This window comes from Ambystoma mexicanum, chromosome 9 (assembly GCF_040938575.1).
Source record: "Ambystoma mexicanum isolate Mex_15411 chromosome 9, UKY_AmexF1_1, whole genome shotgun sequence".
In the NCBI taxonomy this organism is placed as follows: Eukaryota; Metazoa; Chordata; class Amphibia; order Caudata; family Ambystomatidae; genus Ambystoma; species Ambystoma mexicanum.
Genome location: NC_090931.1, coordinates 694,398,776 through 694,416,976, shown reverse-complemented (window position 1 = coordinate 694,416,976; position 18,201 = coordinate 694,398,776). Strand labels below are relative to the sequence as shown.

At 45.0% G+C, this 18,201-nt stretch overlaps 1 protein-coding gene across 5 annotated transcripts in view; it reads left to right on the top strand.

Annotated features, from left to right (window-relative positions):
- The window catches only part of CMKLR2 (chemerin chemokine-like receptor 2), a 211,181-nt gene extending 195,583 nt beyond the window's left edge, over positions 1-15,598 (top strand). For all 5 annotated transcript variants that reach the window (XM_069615572.1, XM_069615569.1, XM_069615568.1 and 2 more), the window contains one exon: positions 13,506-15,598. In XM_069615572.1, coding sequence (XP_069471673.1) covers positions 13,529-14,605 — 1,077 coding nt within the window. In that variant the 5' untranslated portion in view covers positions 13,506-13,528 and the 3' untranslated portion in view covers positions 14,606-15,598. The remainder of the gene's footprint in view (positions 1-13,505) is intronic.
- The last annotated feature ends 2,603 nt before the right edge of the window (positions 15,599-18,201 follow it).

Sequence of the window (18,201 nt, the reverse complement as noted above, 5' to 3'; positions counted from 1 at the left end):
AAAGAATCTGAATGTGCCACCTTTGCGAGTTATAAGGTTGCAGAGCTTATTGCAAGGTCAGCACGTCCTTTCACAGATGGGGATTTCGTTAAAGACTGCCTGATGGAGATTTGCGAGGCAGTGTGTAAAGAAAAAAAAGATGCTTTTACAAATGTTCCCCTTTCACGTATGAGTATCCAGCGGCGTATTGTAGACATGGCTGACAATTGTTACAGCCAACTGAAAATGCGGTATAAGGATGTCAAGTTCTTTTCAGCTTCTGCCCTTGATGAGAGCACAGATGCAAGTGACACAGACCAACTCTTAATTTTCATTCGGGGGGTCGATAATCAATGCAAAGTATTTCAGGAACTGGCTTCCCTGGTATCTTTGCATGGCAGGACTACTGGCGCTGACATTTTTAATGGCTTTCAAAAAGTCATTGATGATTTAAATTTGCCATGGGATGCTTTGGTAGGCGTGACGACTGATGGGACGCCAGCCATGGTTGGGGAGCAAAATGGGTTTATTGGCTGCTTGAAAAGGCACTTGGGCGAGAAGGCTGTCCATTAAAAAAATTATCACTGCATCATCCACCAGGAGGCATTATGTGCAAAACATTTGAAATTCACTGAAGTGATGGACTTTTTTTGTGAAAACGGTTAATTTTGTCCGTGCACGCTCTTTAAATCACCAATTGTTTCAGGCGTGTTTAGAAGAGATAAAGGCGGATTATGGTGATGTCCTATATCACACCGATATTCGATGGCTTAGTCGTGGCAATGTGCTGAAGCGATTCTTTGCTTTACGGCACGAAATAAAAGCATTCCTTGATGAAAAGGGAATGGACACTTCTGTCATGCAAGATATTGACTGGGTAGCTGACTTTGCTTTTCTGACTGACGTGACAGGCCATTTCAATGATTTAAATTTAAAGTTGCCTGGAAGCCAAAATCTCATATCGGATCTGTTTGAGACCGTTTGTGCCTTTGAAATAAAGTTAAGGCATCTGACAGCACAACTGGAGAAAGGGAAGCTGGTACACTACCCCGCATGTGCAGAGGTTTCGCCCCATGACAAGTATGTAGGATGTTATCGGCATCTGAAGGTCCTGAAGGAACTGCAAAATGTTTTTGAGAATCGTTTCTCACAATTCAAATCCCAGCGAGCCTTCACATGGAAGAGTACTATATTAATTTGAGTACTCAATTGTGGAGACTAGAGGCAAAAAAGAGAAGGAAGCCCAGTCATACATATTCACGTTTTCATTTTTAATTTATTACCATTATAAAATAGCATAATATGCAAACATCACGACAAAAAATAAAATAGATGAATTAATTTGTAGTATAAAGTACTTATCAAATCTAATGCTTTACACCATTCAATCGCAATTTGATTGCCACAGTTCATAACCTCGTATTACTCAAGGTAAAATACCACTGTCTCATTTTTAAATTTCATTCAAATAGTGGAAATGCTGTGGAAAAAGCGAATAGTTAACAGTTGGATAAAGTGCTGAATGTAACCAAGTGCTAAGTACCAAATTGTTAATAAGGAATAAAGTACTGAATGCAAAAAAGTGCAAGGTGCCGAATGCAAAAAAGTGCTGGGTGCCTACTGTGCATACATGATCTTCAAATATCATAACAGTTTCGGCGAAATCAACCTATCTGGCTCAATAAAACGAGCCAGTAGTCGCCTTCTTCAGGGCGCACTGAATATTGCAAATGTGAACCTGGAACATACTAATGCTTGAATTTTTGTCTATCATTCAGTAGTTCTCACAGGTAAAACTTTGTACAATTCATGAGGGCTTGATTGTAGATCTGGAAGTCTGTTTAGAGACGTTAACCCTTAAAACAATAATGTCGACATTTTTTCGAAATTTTCTATTTATTGTATAAATAGATAACACTGAGTATGAGGGGTGAGGGTGGTGGGGGGTTTGGGGGTGGCAGGGGGTGTTGGGTGAGGGGGGTTGGGGGGGACACTCCCATAGTAAATGATACTATTTTTATTTATTTAATTATTGAATAAATAAATAAATATATAATTACTATGTGTTGAGAATGAGGGGTGAGAGGGTGGTGGGGGGTGTGGGGGGTGGCAGGGGGGTGTTGGGTGAGGGGGGGTTGGGGCCATGGGGCATAGTGTTTGGTTGGGGGTGAGGGGGCCATGGGGCATGGTGTTTGGTTGGGGTGAGAGGGGCCATGGGGCATAGTGTTTGGTTGGGGGTGAGGGGGCCATGGGGCATAGTGTTTGGTTGGGGGTGAGGGGGCCATGGGGCATAGTGTTTGGTTGGGGGTGAGGGGGCTGTGGGGCATAGTGTTTGGTTGGGGGTGGGAGCCATGGGGCATAGTGTTTGGTTGTGGGTGAGGGGGCCATGGGGCATAGTGTTTGGTTGGGGGTGAGGGGGCCATGGGGCATAGTGTTTGGTTGGGGGTGAGGGGGCCATGGGGCATAGTGTTTGGTTGGGGGTGAGGGGGCCATGGGGCATAGTGTTTGGTTGGGGGTGAGGGGGCCATGGGGCATAGTGTTTGGTTGGGGGTGAGGGGGCCATGGGGCATAGTGTTTTGTTGGGGGTGAGGGGGCCATGGGGCATAGTGTTTTGTTGGGGGTGAGGGGGCCATGGGGCATAGTGTTGTTGGGGGTGAGGGGGGCATGGGGCATAGTGTTTGGTTGGGGATGAGGGGGCCATGGGGCATAGTGTTTGGTTGGGGGTGAGGGGGGCCATGGGGCACAGTGTTTGGTTGGGGGTGAGGGGGCCATGGGGCATAGTGTTTTGGTTGCGGGTGAGGGGGGCCATGGGGCATAGTGTTTGGTTGGGGTGGGAGCCATGGGGAATAGTGTTTGGTTCGGGGTGAGGGGGGGCCATGGGGCATAGTGTTTGGTTGGGGGTGAGGGGGGCCATGGGGCATAGTGTTTGGTTGGGGGTAAGGGGGGCAATGGGGCATAGTGTTTGGTTGGGGTTGAGGGGGCCATGGGCAGTGGTCGAAGTGTACAAAAAGAAGTAGTGGATCTACGTTCCCTGCTGGCCTGAACCCACTCCCCACAAACCCCATCACCACACCCCCTCCCACACACAATACACACCACCAAACACTTGCACCTGCTGTTTAAGGAAACGTTCAGTGCAGTGCACTGAAAGGACAAGTTTCAACTTCTTCCTACACTTTTATATTAAAACGAAACCATTCCAGAACGGTTTCTTTTTAAAATAAAAGTATAGGAGCTGTAAAAGGTCATTTTAAAAAGTAGAGGAGCACCGCTCCCGACCGCTTCGACCACTGGCCATGGGGCATAGTGTTTGGTTGGGGGTGAGGGGGCCATGGGGCATAGTGTTTGGTTGGGGGTTGAGGGAGCCATGGGGCATAGTATTTGGTTGGGGGGGTGAGGGGGCCATGGGGCATAGTGTTTGGTTGGGGGTGAGGGGGCAATGGGGCATAGTGTTTGGTTGGGGGTGAGGGGCCAATGGGGCATAGTGTTTGGTTGGGGGTTGAGGGAGCCATGGGGCATAGTGTTTGGTTGGGGGTGGTGAGGGGGCCATGGGGCATAGTGTTTCGTTGGGGGTTGGAGCCATGGGGCATAGTGTTTGGTTGGGGGTGGGAGCCATGGGGCATAGTGTTGCACTCCAATAGTAAACCCAATAATAAAGCAAAAACAGGCACAGTTAGGAGATGTACATCCTTTGCTTTTTGAGGAAACCTGACTCAACGAAGGCCATACTCCTCTTGGGCAACCCAAACAGCAAACTATAGCAGTCCAAAATAACGGAATGTCCAATCAATGGTCAATAAAATATATATAATTTAATTAAAAAGACGATATACAATAACTAAATAGAAATAAATTATAACAATGGAAAATGTGTAGTACAAAATGTAAGTTTGAAATGCAAATAAAAATCGTTACCCCTCAAAAACATATTCTTTTTCCATGTGTTTAATACAAATTGGGGGTTGAAAAAGCCTCCTGCCAGGCCACGCCTACCGCCCCACCCACATTTACTTTTCAGCCCACTATAGCCCTCATGTAAGGTACTTTCGGCCCTCTGTCAAAATCAGTTGTGCACCCCTGACATAGAGCCATGAAAATGTGAACAAGCCGACTTTATTCAGTCGATAGGGGGTGCACGCATGTGCAGAGTTTCTGGAATAACATCTGCAAAATACTGTCTCTGAAATGGTTCAGATAGACCTACCATTGGACCCTCGGAACTGTGGCTGATGGGCCTTTTCAGCGAGCAATCCCAATAATAACCAGGATTCTAAACATGTCTTCGTGTGGTACGACGTCTTTTCATCAGAGGATTTTTTTTGCGGGGATTTTTACTGCTAGTTTTTTAAGGAAAAACCTGCATTACATTTTTTGGGGGGTGGGGGCAGTCAAATAAATATTTGGTGTTTGGGTTTTTGAGAATACCAAAAAAAATAAAGAGGATGGGGGATTGAGGTGGGGGAACCCCCCCAAAATATAAAATAAATAAAATTCTATGAGTTTTTTTCATTCAAAAATCTGCGTTATAACCCACCGCAAAAAAATCCCTCGATGAAACGGCATGGAACCCATCGTGGCTAGATGCAGGATTTCTATGAACAGGGGCCCTGCACAGAAAGGGAAATGCATCTTAGTGATTTGGTGTACTGCAATACACAGGCGGACCCTTACAGCGATCTACTCCCATCAATAAGTCTGCATAAAGACATGTGGTCACCTGTGTGATGGTATTTGGCCAACAGATCACATCCCGATGGATAGACGGTAGGGTATTACCGTAACAAGCCACAGAACTGCAACCCAAACAGCAAACTATAGCAATCCAAAAGTGCATTCAAAAGCGGTAGTCGCTGTATCGCAACACCTAGATTCATGTTTTAGTTTCTGTTGCGGCGAGCTGTTTATTGGCGTACCTTCTCAATGTTATGTTTTGTTGTGCTAATTCTTCTCAGATGTATGAGTAGGTGCGGTTGTCCTGGTATTGTGACAGATGTTACATTGAAAATGCTTAAATAAAATGTGAACAAAATAAAATGTAAGTATAAAGCTAGCAGAGGTCATATTGTTCGTTCTGGTTTGTGTGCCAAGGTCCATGGGAACAAGAAATAATGGAATAAAGGACATGTGAATGTAATCAATGGGTCAGTCAAGACTAAAGAACCAAGATTTAACATAATGAATTGGTCACTCACATTGAATGTGAAAAGATTAAATCATTGTCAAATACATACGTCTATTCCATTTGTTTGATATTAAAGGGTGGGGAGCGTTTTTGACACTTACGGTAGGGTTAGGATTGCTGCTTCATTTATAATGCAGACACACATGAAATTATCGTTGTTGGCATCAAAATTAGGTGGGCATTACTCCATGTTTAAAGATTCAACTGTTTGTGAGGAATCCAACTTCTTGCGGGAGCAGAGTTGCATCTTAAAATGCACGTTATAAAAGCTTTCAAAAATCTATTTACCAATGTTGGAAATGAATGCCCATCCTCAGGCAAGATGTCAACCAACTATAGCGGGGACATAAGTCGACTCAAGATTGGACTACTGTAACTCTTTGTATTCTGGGTTTTCTGGGACAATGTTGTTTTAAGCCATAGATTGCCCACAATGCCAAAGTGGGACTGTTTTGGAATTTGAAAAAGAGGGACCACATGTCAGAAACCATAGAGGATGCTGCACTGCTAGCTAGTGACTAGCAGGGTCAAACTTACAGTGCCATGTTTGAGTATTAGAAGAAAGTGGGAAGCAGGAACTTGTTTTTCAAATGTATAGCATGTATATATCGGCCAGGATCAATCTCACCAGGAATGGTGGGCTTGACCTTTAAATGCAAGTCGCTCACACCTGAAATTACCACTCACACTACTTTACTGAATTGCGAAAGAAATCAAAATCTTCCTTGTTGGGGAAGTGCTCTAGGAAAGTGGTGTATCTGCCTTCATTCAGGATAATACACCTACAATATGCAGGCGTCTGCTCCTTCGTGCCACTTCGGCTGCTCAAGAGATGTAAATGCTGTATCCACAGCAACCCGTCCTTCACATGCACAATAGTCGGTAGGATGCCGGGTCATAAGGCTATCCTTTACCAGGCATTAGCAAACCTGCCCCGCTGACATCTCAGATATTCATTTTCAGCAGGATTCAATCAGCTATAAATAGGCCCAATAATTCACATTGATTGTGAGTAACCTACACGTAGCTAGCTGGTTTAAGGCCATCGCCAGAGGCCACATCGTATCATATCATTGCTAGGGGGCACCAAGGGACCTATAGCCCCTGGTCTTTTGGTTGTAGCCCCGGATAGAATCTCAGGAACTACAACCAAAAGACTGGCTAGCCCCCAGTCCCAACAGTTCCGACATTAGCGTAGCTCTGGGTATTTCCCAGACCTAGCAACACCCCTGGCCATCACACACAGGACAAACACCCACTGGACCTCATCATGTCCTAAAATACTTCTCTGTCCATAGCTAACAACATCCCTGTCACATGGTCTGACCCAGGTGTGGGCTGGGAAGGGGAGTAAGGGGGCAAATGCCCCTGCTCTCTGGGCCAGAGATGCAAAATGTAAAATCCTTCAGAATCTAGCCTACCTCGAAGGAACTGAGCGCTGCAAGACCTGCTCCGCTTGCGTGTAGATGGGGTGAGACATTGTTCTTGATTTCAGCAATGTTGCAGGGGGGCCTGGGCACCTCCACAGGGGGTGAGTGAGAGGGAGAAGAGCCTGGGCACAGGGCCATGTTCATACCACCCAGTGGCAATGCACGCATTTGATTGAGAGTCAGTGATCCTAAATGGTAATTTTGAGACCACTGCGGCCCATACACTATTAGTCTGTTACAATCCTCAGCAGCTTATCATGACTCCGACTTGCCATATCCTATTAGAGTTAGCATCAGGAAAGCTTTCCCTATTCTCCAGTGAATTTCTTGATCACTGGTCAGTTCCTTAGAAAAATAGTTTAATAGCACCCTGAATAACACCCATGGATGTTACTTTATGGTGCTTATAGAACAGCTGTTGGATTGTTTGTAGTACTCACGTTTTGGACACAGTTGAAACACGCACGTAAAGATGTACCTTTCAGATATTCATTATTTGTATTCTAAAAACTAAGGATGTCACTCAGAGTTGGGCAGATTTATTTATGAAATACCACTGGAGAAAGTTACCACCTCCACGAGTGGTATTTCTGAAAATCCGTCCAATTCAGAGTTTACCACCAGCAGAGGTGGTGTTTTCGGAATACCTTCTGAGGTATTTTAAAATACCACCTTTGCAGTGGTAACATAAAAAGGTGTTTTTGAAAACATTTTTTCAAACCATTTCCACCTTCATCGTGAAGGTGGAAATGGATTATGTGCAGTAGTGTTTCATGCCACTGCTGTAATATTTTGTATACACAAAAAGGGTTCATTCTGACCCTTTTTTGCATTACACGGTTGTGTTTGAGAGTGGAGGCATCAGAGATGTCTATCTTTTCACCCCCTTACCATGGCCTTTTGTAAAAACTGTTTTCACTGTATTGAAATTAAGCGCCTGCACTTAAAGTTTTCAAATATTGGGGCCAATTTGTCTTTTTTAACTCCACCTAGGAGGAGGTAAAAATAGGCCAATTTTCTGCGGAAAGTCTGCCTACAATGCTGCTGCTGGTATTCTCATGGAATACTCCAAATGATATTTGATCAAACCCTGAATTGGGCAGACAGTAAAATCTGCATTATTTGCCATATGCCGCTGATTGTACCGTTATAATCCAACTCTGAATGTCCCCCTAAATTTTCATAATTTTGTCTGGTCCAGAGCACTCTTATCTAACCGACAAAAGACACAAATATAAATCAACATAGTCACATATGTAGATCCATAGTCAAATGAACACAGATGCTTCCTTCCACGTATATTCTACCCAGTCACAAACAGACTCAAAAACATCATCACAGTCACACAAACGTAACATACACACAATGACACACATACACACACGCCACCTTTAAAACACTAATAAATATGATAGGTCACTCTTAGTACTTCTCCATTACCAGATCCCAGACAGACGCCCCTTGCAGTTCCCCCTGTTTCCATGAACTGAAAGAAGTAGAGGATTTTCCAAGAAAGTGCATTTTAGACGATCAATAAAAGCCAAAAGTCCACTTGACGTCTTCTGCTCTGCATTGTCCAAGTGCACACTCCATAGCCATATTTACCAGCAAGACGCCACCCATAGCTTCTTGTCAGGTCTGGCACAGGCTGAATAGCAAATCAAGGTGGTCTACTATTTACATGTGAGCCAGGCCAACGCGAGGTGGTGAGCGGCAAGAAATTGGCGAATAAGCAATTTGGGCAAAGGAAGCAGGTGCGAGCGAGGTAAGGGAAGGGTATTGAGTTAAGCTATGGCGCAAAAGGGGAATGGAAGTCTGAAAGTTAACTAAGGAAGGGGAGAAAGGGCATTGAGGATGTGGTGGAAAGGGAGGACACCCGAGAGTGATGGGTAAGGAAAATAGGGTCAATGAGACAGAGGTACAAATCTGAAAAGGCAGGTCAAGACACGGATGGCCCAAAGAACATGTCAAATCCCAAAGATGGCTCACCTGTTTTTTTAATTAAAATATTGGCTGGACACTAAGGGCTGTACCTCAGTGTCTTGTCCAGAAGATTTAGGTTTCTCCCTAACCTAGGCATCCTTACTCCTTAGGTTAGTTAGAGCTTAATTAAGTTTCGACTTTACTATAAATGAGGGCCTAAAGGCAATTGCCTTATTTATGCAGTATGCCTCTGGGGCTTCCTAGACTAGGCCTTCTCTATCCTTGTTGTGGTAGGGCTGTGCCTTCTCAAGCCCCACTCTTTTTCCTCTCATGCCGATCTTGCTATCCATATTTCTCATTGCTCTTCTACCTTCCGCCCGCTACTCTCCTGCTTCCACATCTACCCCACCTTTTCTCTTAATACTTCCTTCTTCTGACCCTCCAATGTTTCTCACATGCTCTCTCTATCCTCTACCTTCACCCTCTGATGTTACTCTCCCACTCCCTTCTGCCCATCTCCTCTCCCTGCACTCCTACTACTCCTGAGATGGCAGGAGATGTAGGCTACAGTCCAATTGCAAACTTGGACACAAGAAACCTGTGTTCATATTCCAGCTTTCCCTTTTCACTAGAAAATACCATCCTGGTGAAATAATTATACTATGTTTTGTATGTGGTGGAGGTTCCCTGGGGCCCGGGTCGCTAAGAAACCACAAACATAACTGAATGATATGTTGCATAAAAGGTAAGTAATGGCAGTATGTCTACTATACATACTGGAGTATGTGTAGGTGGGGTGAGAGGTTGGCATTGCATTTAGTTGTTCTGGGAGTTGAGTCATCTGCATCGTGGACTTGAGCCACTGCACCATGGGCCAGAAAATTGTACTTGCCTGCCAGGGCAAAAGTTGTCAGTCCTCCCCCGGTGACCTCTAACTAATCCTGAGCTCATGGACACACCAATCTAAAACTCAACCATCCAAAGATATTGTGACTCCTCTAGCCCTTTTCAGACCCAGGATATAAGTGAACAATTTCAACTTCCAAGAAACCTTTAATTCCTAATTTGTATCCAGCATTCCTGCTTCTGATCCTAACCCTTTAATGAAGGCGTTCAACCAGGACATATCTTGCACCTTTGTCATCCTGACCTAATTGACCAAGAAATAATTCAACCCCACAAATGGGCCAAAAGATGTTTTGAAAGTGATCTTAACATTAAAAAAGTAATCCCTTGAAACCTAGAAATCAAATGGAAATGTACCCAGTCCATCAAGGACAAAGTCACATTCAGATTTCAAACATTTGTGAACCGTTCCTAAACGTTTTCAAAATATTCAGAGAAATAAGAGTGCCTGGCCAGATTATCTCCATGCTCGCATATTCTCAAGAACTAACAGACAAACTGGCCAAGGTCTTTACAAACACAAATGACAACATTCAGACAACTATCTGCAGACAGCTAACACCCAAAAATAATCTAAACACCCAATACCCTAAACCCTTCTCCCTCCTGTCATGCTTCAAGCAGTGCTCACATGATGACATCGCACAGCTGGTTAAAACAATGAAGACTCAAACTGAAGCCTGATGAGAAACCTTCCTTAAGGAGTTCATAAGAATCCTAGCACAGGCCATGGCCAATATCTGTAATGCTTCCATCACATCTGGTTCAATACCCTGATCATTCATTGAAGCCTCCATCACTCCCCTTCTCAGGAAGCCTCCCTCACCCCCTTTAGCTTAGAATAATACTAACATAGCTTTTAATGACGAAACTCAGCAAAGTACTCCATGACAGTCAAACAGGGTACAGACCTCTAAGAAGCACAGAAACCACACTCCTCTTTATGAGGGAAGAAATATCTAACTCCTTTGAAAAAACGATCCCATGGATTCTCATATAGCAAGATCTATCAGCTTTGTACGATAGTATATATTATATATATATATATATATATAGATATATATATTGTTTCAACAGGTTTGAGTGTTTCAATAATGCATGGGGTTGGCTGATCCCTTTTGCCCTTAATTCTAGGTCTCCTGATAGGCCAGTGCTTCGTGGGGGCCCATCTGCTCCAGTCGTTTCCTCTTCCCTTGTCATCAGGGTGTTGCTGGGTCTGGAAAAGATCCGGGGCTACGCTGCTGTCAGGACTTGGGGCTAGCTAGCCTTTTAGTTGTAGCCCCTGATATTCTTTCCAGGGCTACAACCAAAAGACCCGGGGCTATAGCCCCCTAAGCCCCCTCCCCCAGCACCGCCTCTGCTTGTCATCACACTTTTCTGTTTTGGATCTCTTGTTTGTCTCTTTTCCCTGTGGGAGGTCAGAAGGAGGAGACAGAGTCGTTTTTGGCATTCTTACAGATGTTTTATTAAAATGATAAGTAAGAGGCCTCACTGTCCCTAAACTGTGGATTTCCCTGCCTAACAATGCTAATTAGGGTGCTAGTCATCTGTTGCAAAGTCCAAAGCATATAGGCGGTCCTCCATTCAAAACTAAGTTGTGTTGACCTTTCCACCAAGATAAAAGAACTGACGCCCAGGAGAATGACTCCCTGCTCCTGAAAAGGCTTCCCTAGCCGAAATATAACATTCTTAGATCGTTTTTGGCTATGTGCTGTATCCACTCCTTCAGTTCCTTTAGGGGACTTTTCCAACTCCCTGCTTCCCCTTTCTCTTGACTTTGTAAAGTCCTCTTCTTCGGTGTTCTGGTTCTTTGAGTTTCTCAAGTGTCTCTGAAAGTCTCTCTCTAGCATCACCGGGGAAATCAAACCTGTTTTATGTTGTTCCAGCTCTCTGTCTTCCTATGGTTCATTAACAACTCATGAGTAAGATATTCTATGTCAGAATTCTCCTTTTCTGGTTCACTAGTTCTCTCACTGGGCCCAATACGATAGACCCATTCGTTGGTCTTATTCTGTTGGCCACTTTGTGCATTACTGAGACGAGTTATGTAATGATTCTCCTTCTCTTGGTTATTTCTGATCCAATAATTAGTCTTACTCTCTATGTCACTGCTTATATTACTGAGACAAGGAAGATGATTTGGGTATTGATTATCACTCTCTTTTAATTTTGGTATTACTGGGATGAGTAGGATGAGTCCTGCATGATTCTCACTCTCTCGGTTCTGTCTCGTATCACTGGGATGAGTAATACGAGTCCCGTGATGATTGTGCCAATAATGTTCTGTGCTTGACTTTCTTACATCGAAGCTACTGTGACAAGTATGATTCTGGTACTCATTATACTCATTTTCCCTCCCAAATCTCGCACCATCCCCGTCATCATTCATTCCACGGGTTGGCGTCACTGGGCCTGCTTGCAGAATAAGGATTTCTCTTTGTTCAGTCAAGACAGCTTCTGTTTTCTCTCAGACTCTCTCTGCTTCTTTTCCGTGGCTCAATGGTGCCTGCATCGCAGTGGTCTAAGCATAGTTTCCAGACTGCACAGTCCCCCTCTCCTGGGTCATGCACCACTCATGACTGGCTCTCTTCTTTGGGGTTTCCTTCCGCTGCTCTCCTCTGCCTTCAGATCGCCTGGTGGTTCCCTTGCACGCTACCTGGTTGCTTCCTCAACACAAAGGACCTCCCGGTCTCGATCAGCTTCCACAACAACGCAGGTTTGAAACTCCCGGGGTTAACTTCTCACTGATAATGGTCCCTCTTTCCTTTTTATGATAAACTGCTGGGCCCTCCCCAGCGGAGGATTATAGTCCTTTTTCTCTTCCAGTTGAGCGCTCTCCATTACTTGCTCATTCCTCCTTGTCACAGTATTTCTACCCGCCGAGTGATCAGTATTACTTGCTCACACTTCTTCTTCATGCTAGTCTTACACAGTATTTCTTCAGGTTGGATTTTGGATCCTATGGCACAATAATCAACAGTGGCTTGGTCTGCTGGGCCTTTCTGAATTTGTAACGTTACTGTTGGTCCAAGAGTGAGGGATTTTGGGAACGGGAGTCCAGGTCCTTAAGGGGGAGTCATCCCTGTGAGGTCCCACTTGCCGCAACACCTAGAGGGAATATCACATAGCGGGATCACTTCCCTAGCCTCACAAGGAAAGGCTTTCCCTTGGGGAGAAGTGACTGAATCCCATGATTCGTCACATCTCCCATGGTTTAATTGCTCCTCATTCTGCTGGCTGGGTAAGGATGCCAACTGCCATATTGGAATCAGGTGGAAGCAGAAAACATGACAGGAAGTTCTGCAGGCCAGTTTACGGATCTGTGTATGAGCATTGCCCTTGTTATAACTCTCTACAAGCAGTGTGGATCTACACTTTTTGCTCTTCTATGTCCGCTGCCCCAGGCTATCTTCCTGCATCCCTGTCCACGATTGCTCGCACAGCTCCTGAGCATTTAGGATTCCCAGTGAGAACTTCTCCCACCATGCATGTGGGCTTGTGAATTGTATTCTTAAGGACCAGTGAGTCCACTACACTCGTTATATCTTTTAAAAAGTTATTCTTGCATAGTCTTTGAGGATATTGTGCATCCTCGTAAATACTGTACCAACCTGGGGTCTGGTGTAGAGGACCCATTCTTGCTGCCTAAATAATACATCTTAGAAGTGTCCCGAAAAAAAGAGAACTTATCGAAGGAGTTTCATGGCTCCTTGCTGGTGAGGGTTGGGAAGGGTGAGTGAACTCTGGGTTCATTCCCATTTACCACCTCCAGAGATTGCACTGCTTACCTGGTGGGTTCCTCTGGCCCCCAAAAGCACACGTCCTATCCCAGAGAATCATTAAAGAACTACCAACGTAGGTATATACTCAATGCTCCTCTTTTGGCACTATGGTTGTACTATGTCGAAACTGATCACAATAATGTTTCTGTGTGCAAAGGTTTACTCCATGTGGAGGTGCGGCCTGAACTCTCTGGAGCCATATTACATCAAAACACTCCACTATCAGAAACATGAAAGTCTATCTGCAAAGGTACAGTTTCTGTTGATTGTTTTCTAAATCCATGTTGTTTTTCTCACTTTCAGATTTCTTCCGGAAATCAATCAAAATGGCCGAACTAGGACTAATTGTGAACCACTCCTACATAGAGTTTGAAAATGATTCCTACTTTTATGATTATGAGTATGAGTGGGAAGAAGAACCTCAAAGTTCAGCCTCGCCTCATGCTCTGCATCTGGTTTCCATCGTATTGTACAGTGTGGCATTCTTTCTCGGCGTGCCTGGAAATGCCCTTGTTATCTGGTTTACAGGCTTCAAGTGGGAGAAAACGGTCAGCACGCTCTGGTTCCTCAACCTTGCCATTGCAGACCTAATCTTTGTACTCTTCCTGCCCCTGCACATTACATACGTGGCCCTCGACTTCCACTGGTGCTTCGGCCAATTGCTCTGCAAATTGAACTCCTTCGTGGCCTTGTTGAACATGTTTGCCAGTGTCTTCTTTTTGACAGTTATCAGCCTAGACCGCTGGATCCACCTGGTTCACCCCACTTTCTCACAGAAGCACAGGACCCTTAGGAATTCCCTCTTTCTAAGTGGTGCGGTCTGGATGTCCTCGGCGGTGATCGCTGGCCCAGCTTTGTACTTCAGGGACACAGTAACCAGGGGCAACAATGCAATTGTGTGCTACAACAACTTCCACCACGACAGAGACATCATTATGAGAACGCACACGATCCTGAGCTGGATGCGGCTGCTCTGTGGCTACCTGTTCCCCTTGGTGACCATGATCCTTTGCTATGCCTCCATGGCCATCAAGGTGAGGAAGGGGTCTGTTGTGACACCTGGCAAGTTCTTCTGGACAGTCTTTGCTGTCGTGATAGCTTTCTTTATCTGCTGGACCCCTTACCACATCTTCAGCATTTTGGAGCTGGCCCTTCATCACAGCGACCGCTTCCATCACCTGGTTCGGATTGGCATGCCCCTGGCCACCAGCCTGGCATTCATCAACAGTTGCCTCAATCCGATCCTGTACGTCCTGATCAGCAAGGTGTTCAGGGTCCACTTCAAGGCATCGGTGGCTGAGCTGCTGAAGCACACACTGAGGGAGATCAGCCAGTCAGGAACAGTGAGTGAGCAACTGAGGGACTCAGACCTGAGTGCAAACCTATGTGAGACCGCCCACTGAGAGACTGCTTGATGTCTTCCTAAAGGCAAAGGATGGTTAGCGGTTGTTTTTGAAGGCACTTACACCAGCCATATTTTCCTCCGAACTGGGATTTGATCATGTTAGTAAATTGGTTTAGGATAGGTATTGCAATCTGATTTCTCATACCCAACCAGAGAGCCTTGACTAGCAAAGAAACGCAACATTATCACCTGCCTTCTGTGACACAAGTGTTATTCGCTAATTGGTTATACGCATATTTAGTCATGTTAAAGATGACAATTTTAATGCCACACCAAAATATGACTTTCAGAACCAGATCTGGTTGCCTTCCTCTGACGGCATGAGTAGGTTTCAGAATCACTAATGCAGGGCCGCAGGAATATGACGTCATCCGGTATAACTTGATAGATGGATTTACAGTTTTTTACAGGGATGACCTTCAGACTAAGTAGATCCTTTACAGATCTCCAGGGAAAATGTGTTTTCAACCCCAAAAAGGCACGAGAGATTAATAATGGACATAGTATCAAAAGGCTGCTTGCCATGAGGTTGTGTATGCCAGCCAGGTAGGCAGGTTACCAGCTAGAAATACAGTATGGGCAAACTGCATTAAAGGGCCCAGCTGATACTCTGAACAGGACATTTAAAAAAAAAAAAGTTAATCATCATTAAGCATCATTTTGAATGGTGGGTGTCGAGGTGTCTTCTTGTCACCCTTTGGGGCCATTTCGTGATTGTATTGTTTTTACTTGTGTGGCCCTGAACAAAGATTTGTTTTCAAGTGACCAATGCCCTGGAATGTAGTTATGAACCAATGGCTGGGAGACCCAGACTCAGTGTGACTGATGACATTTTGGCAAGACAATACGTGTATATTCATGTCATTTCCTAATGAATTATTTTGAAGGGTACATACAGATTTTAAAAAAAATAAGATATATGCTGTACCTAACTATTAATGTTTTATATTCTCCCTATTTCTCAGTGGAAAAAAAGAACATTTCCATTTTTCATATTTGCCTGTGCCCCTTTTCTTGCTATGGTTTTTCTACAGTGTTTAGCTACTTGGAAGTGACATAAGAGGAGAAGGCGAATGCAGTCTGCAACCCCATTATAGCAGCACAGGGACATGTTGCTTTTCGTTGACTTTACACAAACACGTGTACTTGCCTACTAATCCTGAACAATCAATAGTATTACTAACAGATGTAGTAGTGCTTCTATTAGTAGACACAATAGGAGCACCTTCAGTAATTATAGCATTGTTACCATTACTAGCTCCACTAGTAATACTAGTACAACCACTACTAATAGAAGCATGAGTACAGTACTAGTAATAATAGCAACAGCAGTAGTAACACTACTACGAGCACTAGTTGCAGCATCACTACTACCAGTCGTATTACTACTATTAGAACGACCAATACTAACACTGCTGGCAATATTAGTACTACTACTACTACTAGTAGTAGTACTATTGTCTGTATGCACTAGTAACAGTAATACTCCTACCATCAATATTATTACTACTGCTACCATTCTACTAGAAGCAATACGATTTCTAGCACCAGTTGCACTACTTCTTTTACTGATACTATTGTGATGATCGTTCCTAGGGTATTTATTGTGTTCAGACCAGCTTTGGGAAGTAAAGGAGTGGTTTGAAAGTCATAGGAGGGCAGGTCACAAGGGATCAATGCAAAGAATCAGAATCTAACAATGGGGGAGGGTGGGCAATTTGACAGCAAGGGATCTACAAGCAAGCACAGGAAGAAACAGGGGGGGGCGCAGATCACCAAGTCTCAGGTAGGGTGGGGGAGTTGAGGGTGTGTGAACCTAGGTGTTGGAGAGGAATCATTCCTTGAAGAGTAGGGTCTTGTGCGCCTTCCTGAAATGTGAAAGTGAGGGGGGCCGGGGGGATTCTGGTGTTTACAGGGAGGACATTCCATAGTCTGGGCTGTAGACATATAAGTCCTATCTTCTGGTGCTTTCCTTCCTGAACTGGTTAAGTTCAAGTCTGCACATGACCTTGCTTCTGGCTACTATCATTACTAGTACTACTGCCACTATCTGTTTAGCACTACTACTACTACTGGAAGTTCTAGTGCTACTTCTGATGCTTATAATAGTACTAAGACTGCAATTTATACTTCTGGTAATAATACTGCTGCTAGTATACACAAGGCAAGTGTTTCAAAGCACTCAAGGAGGGAGGGAACAAGAGGAAAAACAACAGTTGTTCAGAGCCCTTGAAATTATGAAACGATAATAGTCTGCACAGGCGGAATAAGTGCATATACTACAATTAACAGTGGAGAGAACAGCAAATAGGCCTGACAACGATTTAGCAGTTTTTCCAAGTGCATTAAGGCGCCACCATGCAGGGAATGAAGACAAGGGGGAACAGACAGACGATCTTCAGGCATGGTGCATTTGGTTCGCGCAAGTGCACAGACGGTTACAGGGGAGGGGGGAGAACTCCTGTTGGGGGTCCAAGTGCACCCAATCGGTGGAGGCTGGGGTAAGTGCAGAGAGATGCCATTCTCTTGGGTCATTGTTCAAGAGCAGTGATGATGAGGTGGGTGTAGGTCCCAGAGGCGAGTGCAAGAGGACTGGCGGGGGTGTCAGGGATCTGTGAGACTCTGAGGTACACCAGGCAGCCAGTCAGCAGGCTGTCCGGAAAAAGAGGAAGAGGAAAAGAGCAGAGCAATAGGTGAGCAGGGTAGAGGGAGAGAAAAGGAAGAGGAGAAGAGGAAAGTGTTGAGTAGCTTCCGGAACTTAAAGAGATCAGGCTCAAGATGGAGGCCGACAGTGAGGCTATTCCAGAGGGAGGCCCCTGCTGAGGATAAAGCTCTCCCTCCAAAACTCTGCTTGAAGAACCGGCTCACTCGCAGAAGGTTGGAGGTAGACGAGCAGAGGGCTCAGGAGGGACAGTATTTAGGCAGGCATAGTTGCAGATAGGTAGGTCCCAGGCCCCAGAAAGCTTTGTTGACAATGCAGAGTGTCTTGCACTTGATCCTTGCAGCCACAGGGGGCCAGTGGAGGGATTTCAGTGCCAGAGAGATGCAGGCCCTGGGCTTGAGGGCAAGGATAACTCTTGCGGTTCTGTTCTGGATGAGTTGCAGAGGGCATAGAGCAGAAGCAGAAAGTTTGAGAAAGAGGCTGTTGCAGTAGTCCAGCCTAGAGAGAACCAGTGTTCTGGAGACAGTGGGCCACTGGGGGAAAGTGAAAAAATTTAGAGTACCTCTGAGGAGTTGTAGCTGATCGTTAGACTTTTTAAAGATGTCCGAAATGTGAGAGGAGAAGGAGAGAGTGGAGTCCAAGATGACCCCATGATTTTTAGCCTCGCAGGTGGGTGCGGGCTCAGGGCCAAGGGAGGCCGGCCAGAGTGAAAGTGGATAAGTGGCATCATTACTGTGACTACATCCACTGGTAGGGATAGATTGTCCACTACCCTTCCTTAGGGGTTCTACCTGAGCCTGAAGCCCACCAATACGCATATGCCAGAAAGGCATTTAAAATCCACGCCTGGACTGTATGTGTCCCCATTTTATCTCTTTCATCCACAGGTAAGGGTAACTTGTTTACCCTTGCATTTTGAAGTCCCCTGATGA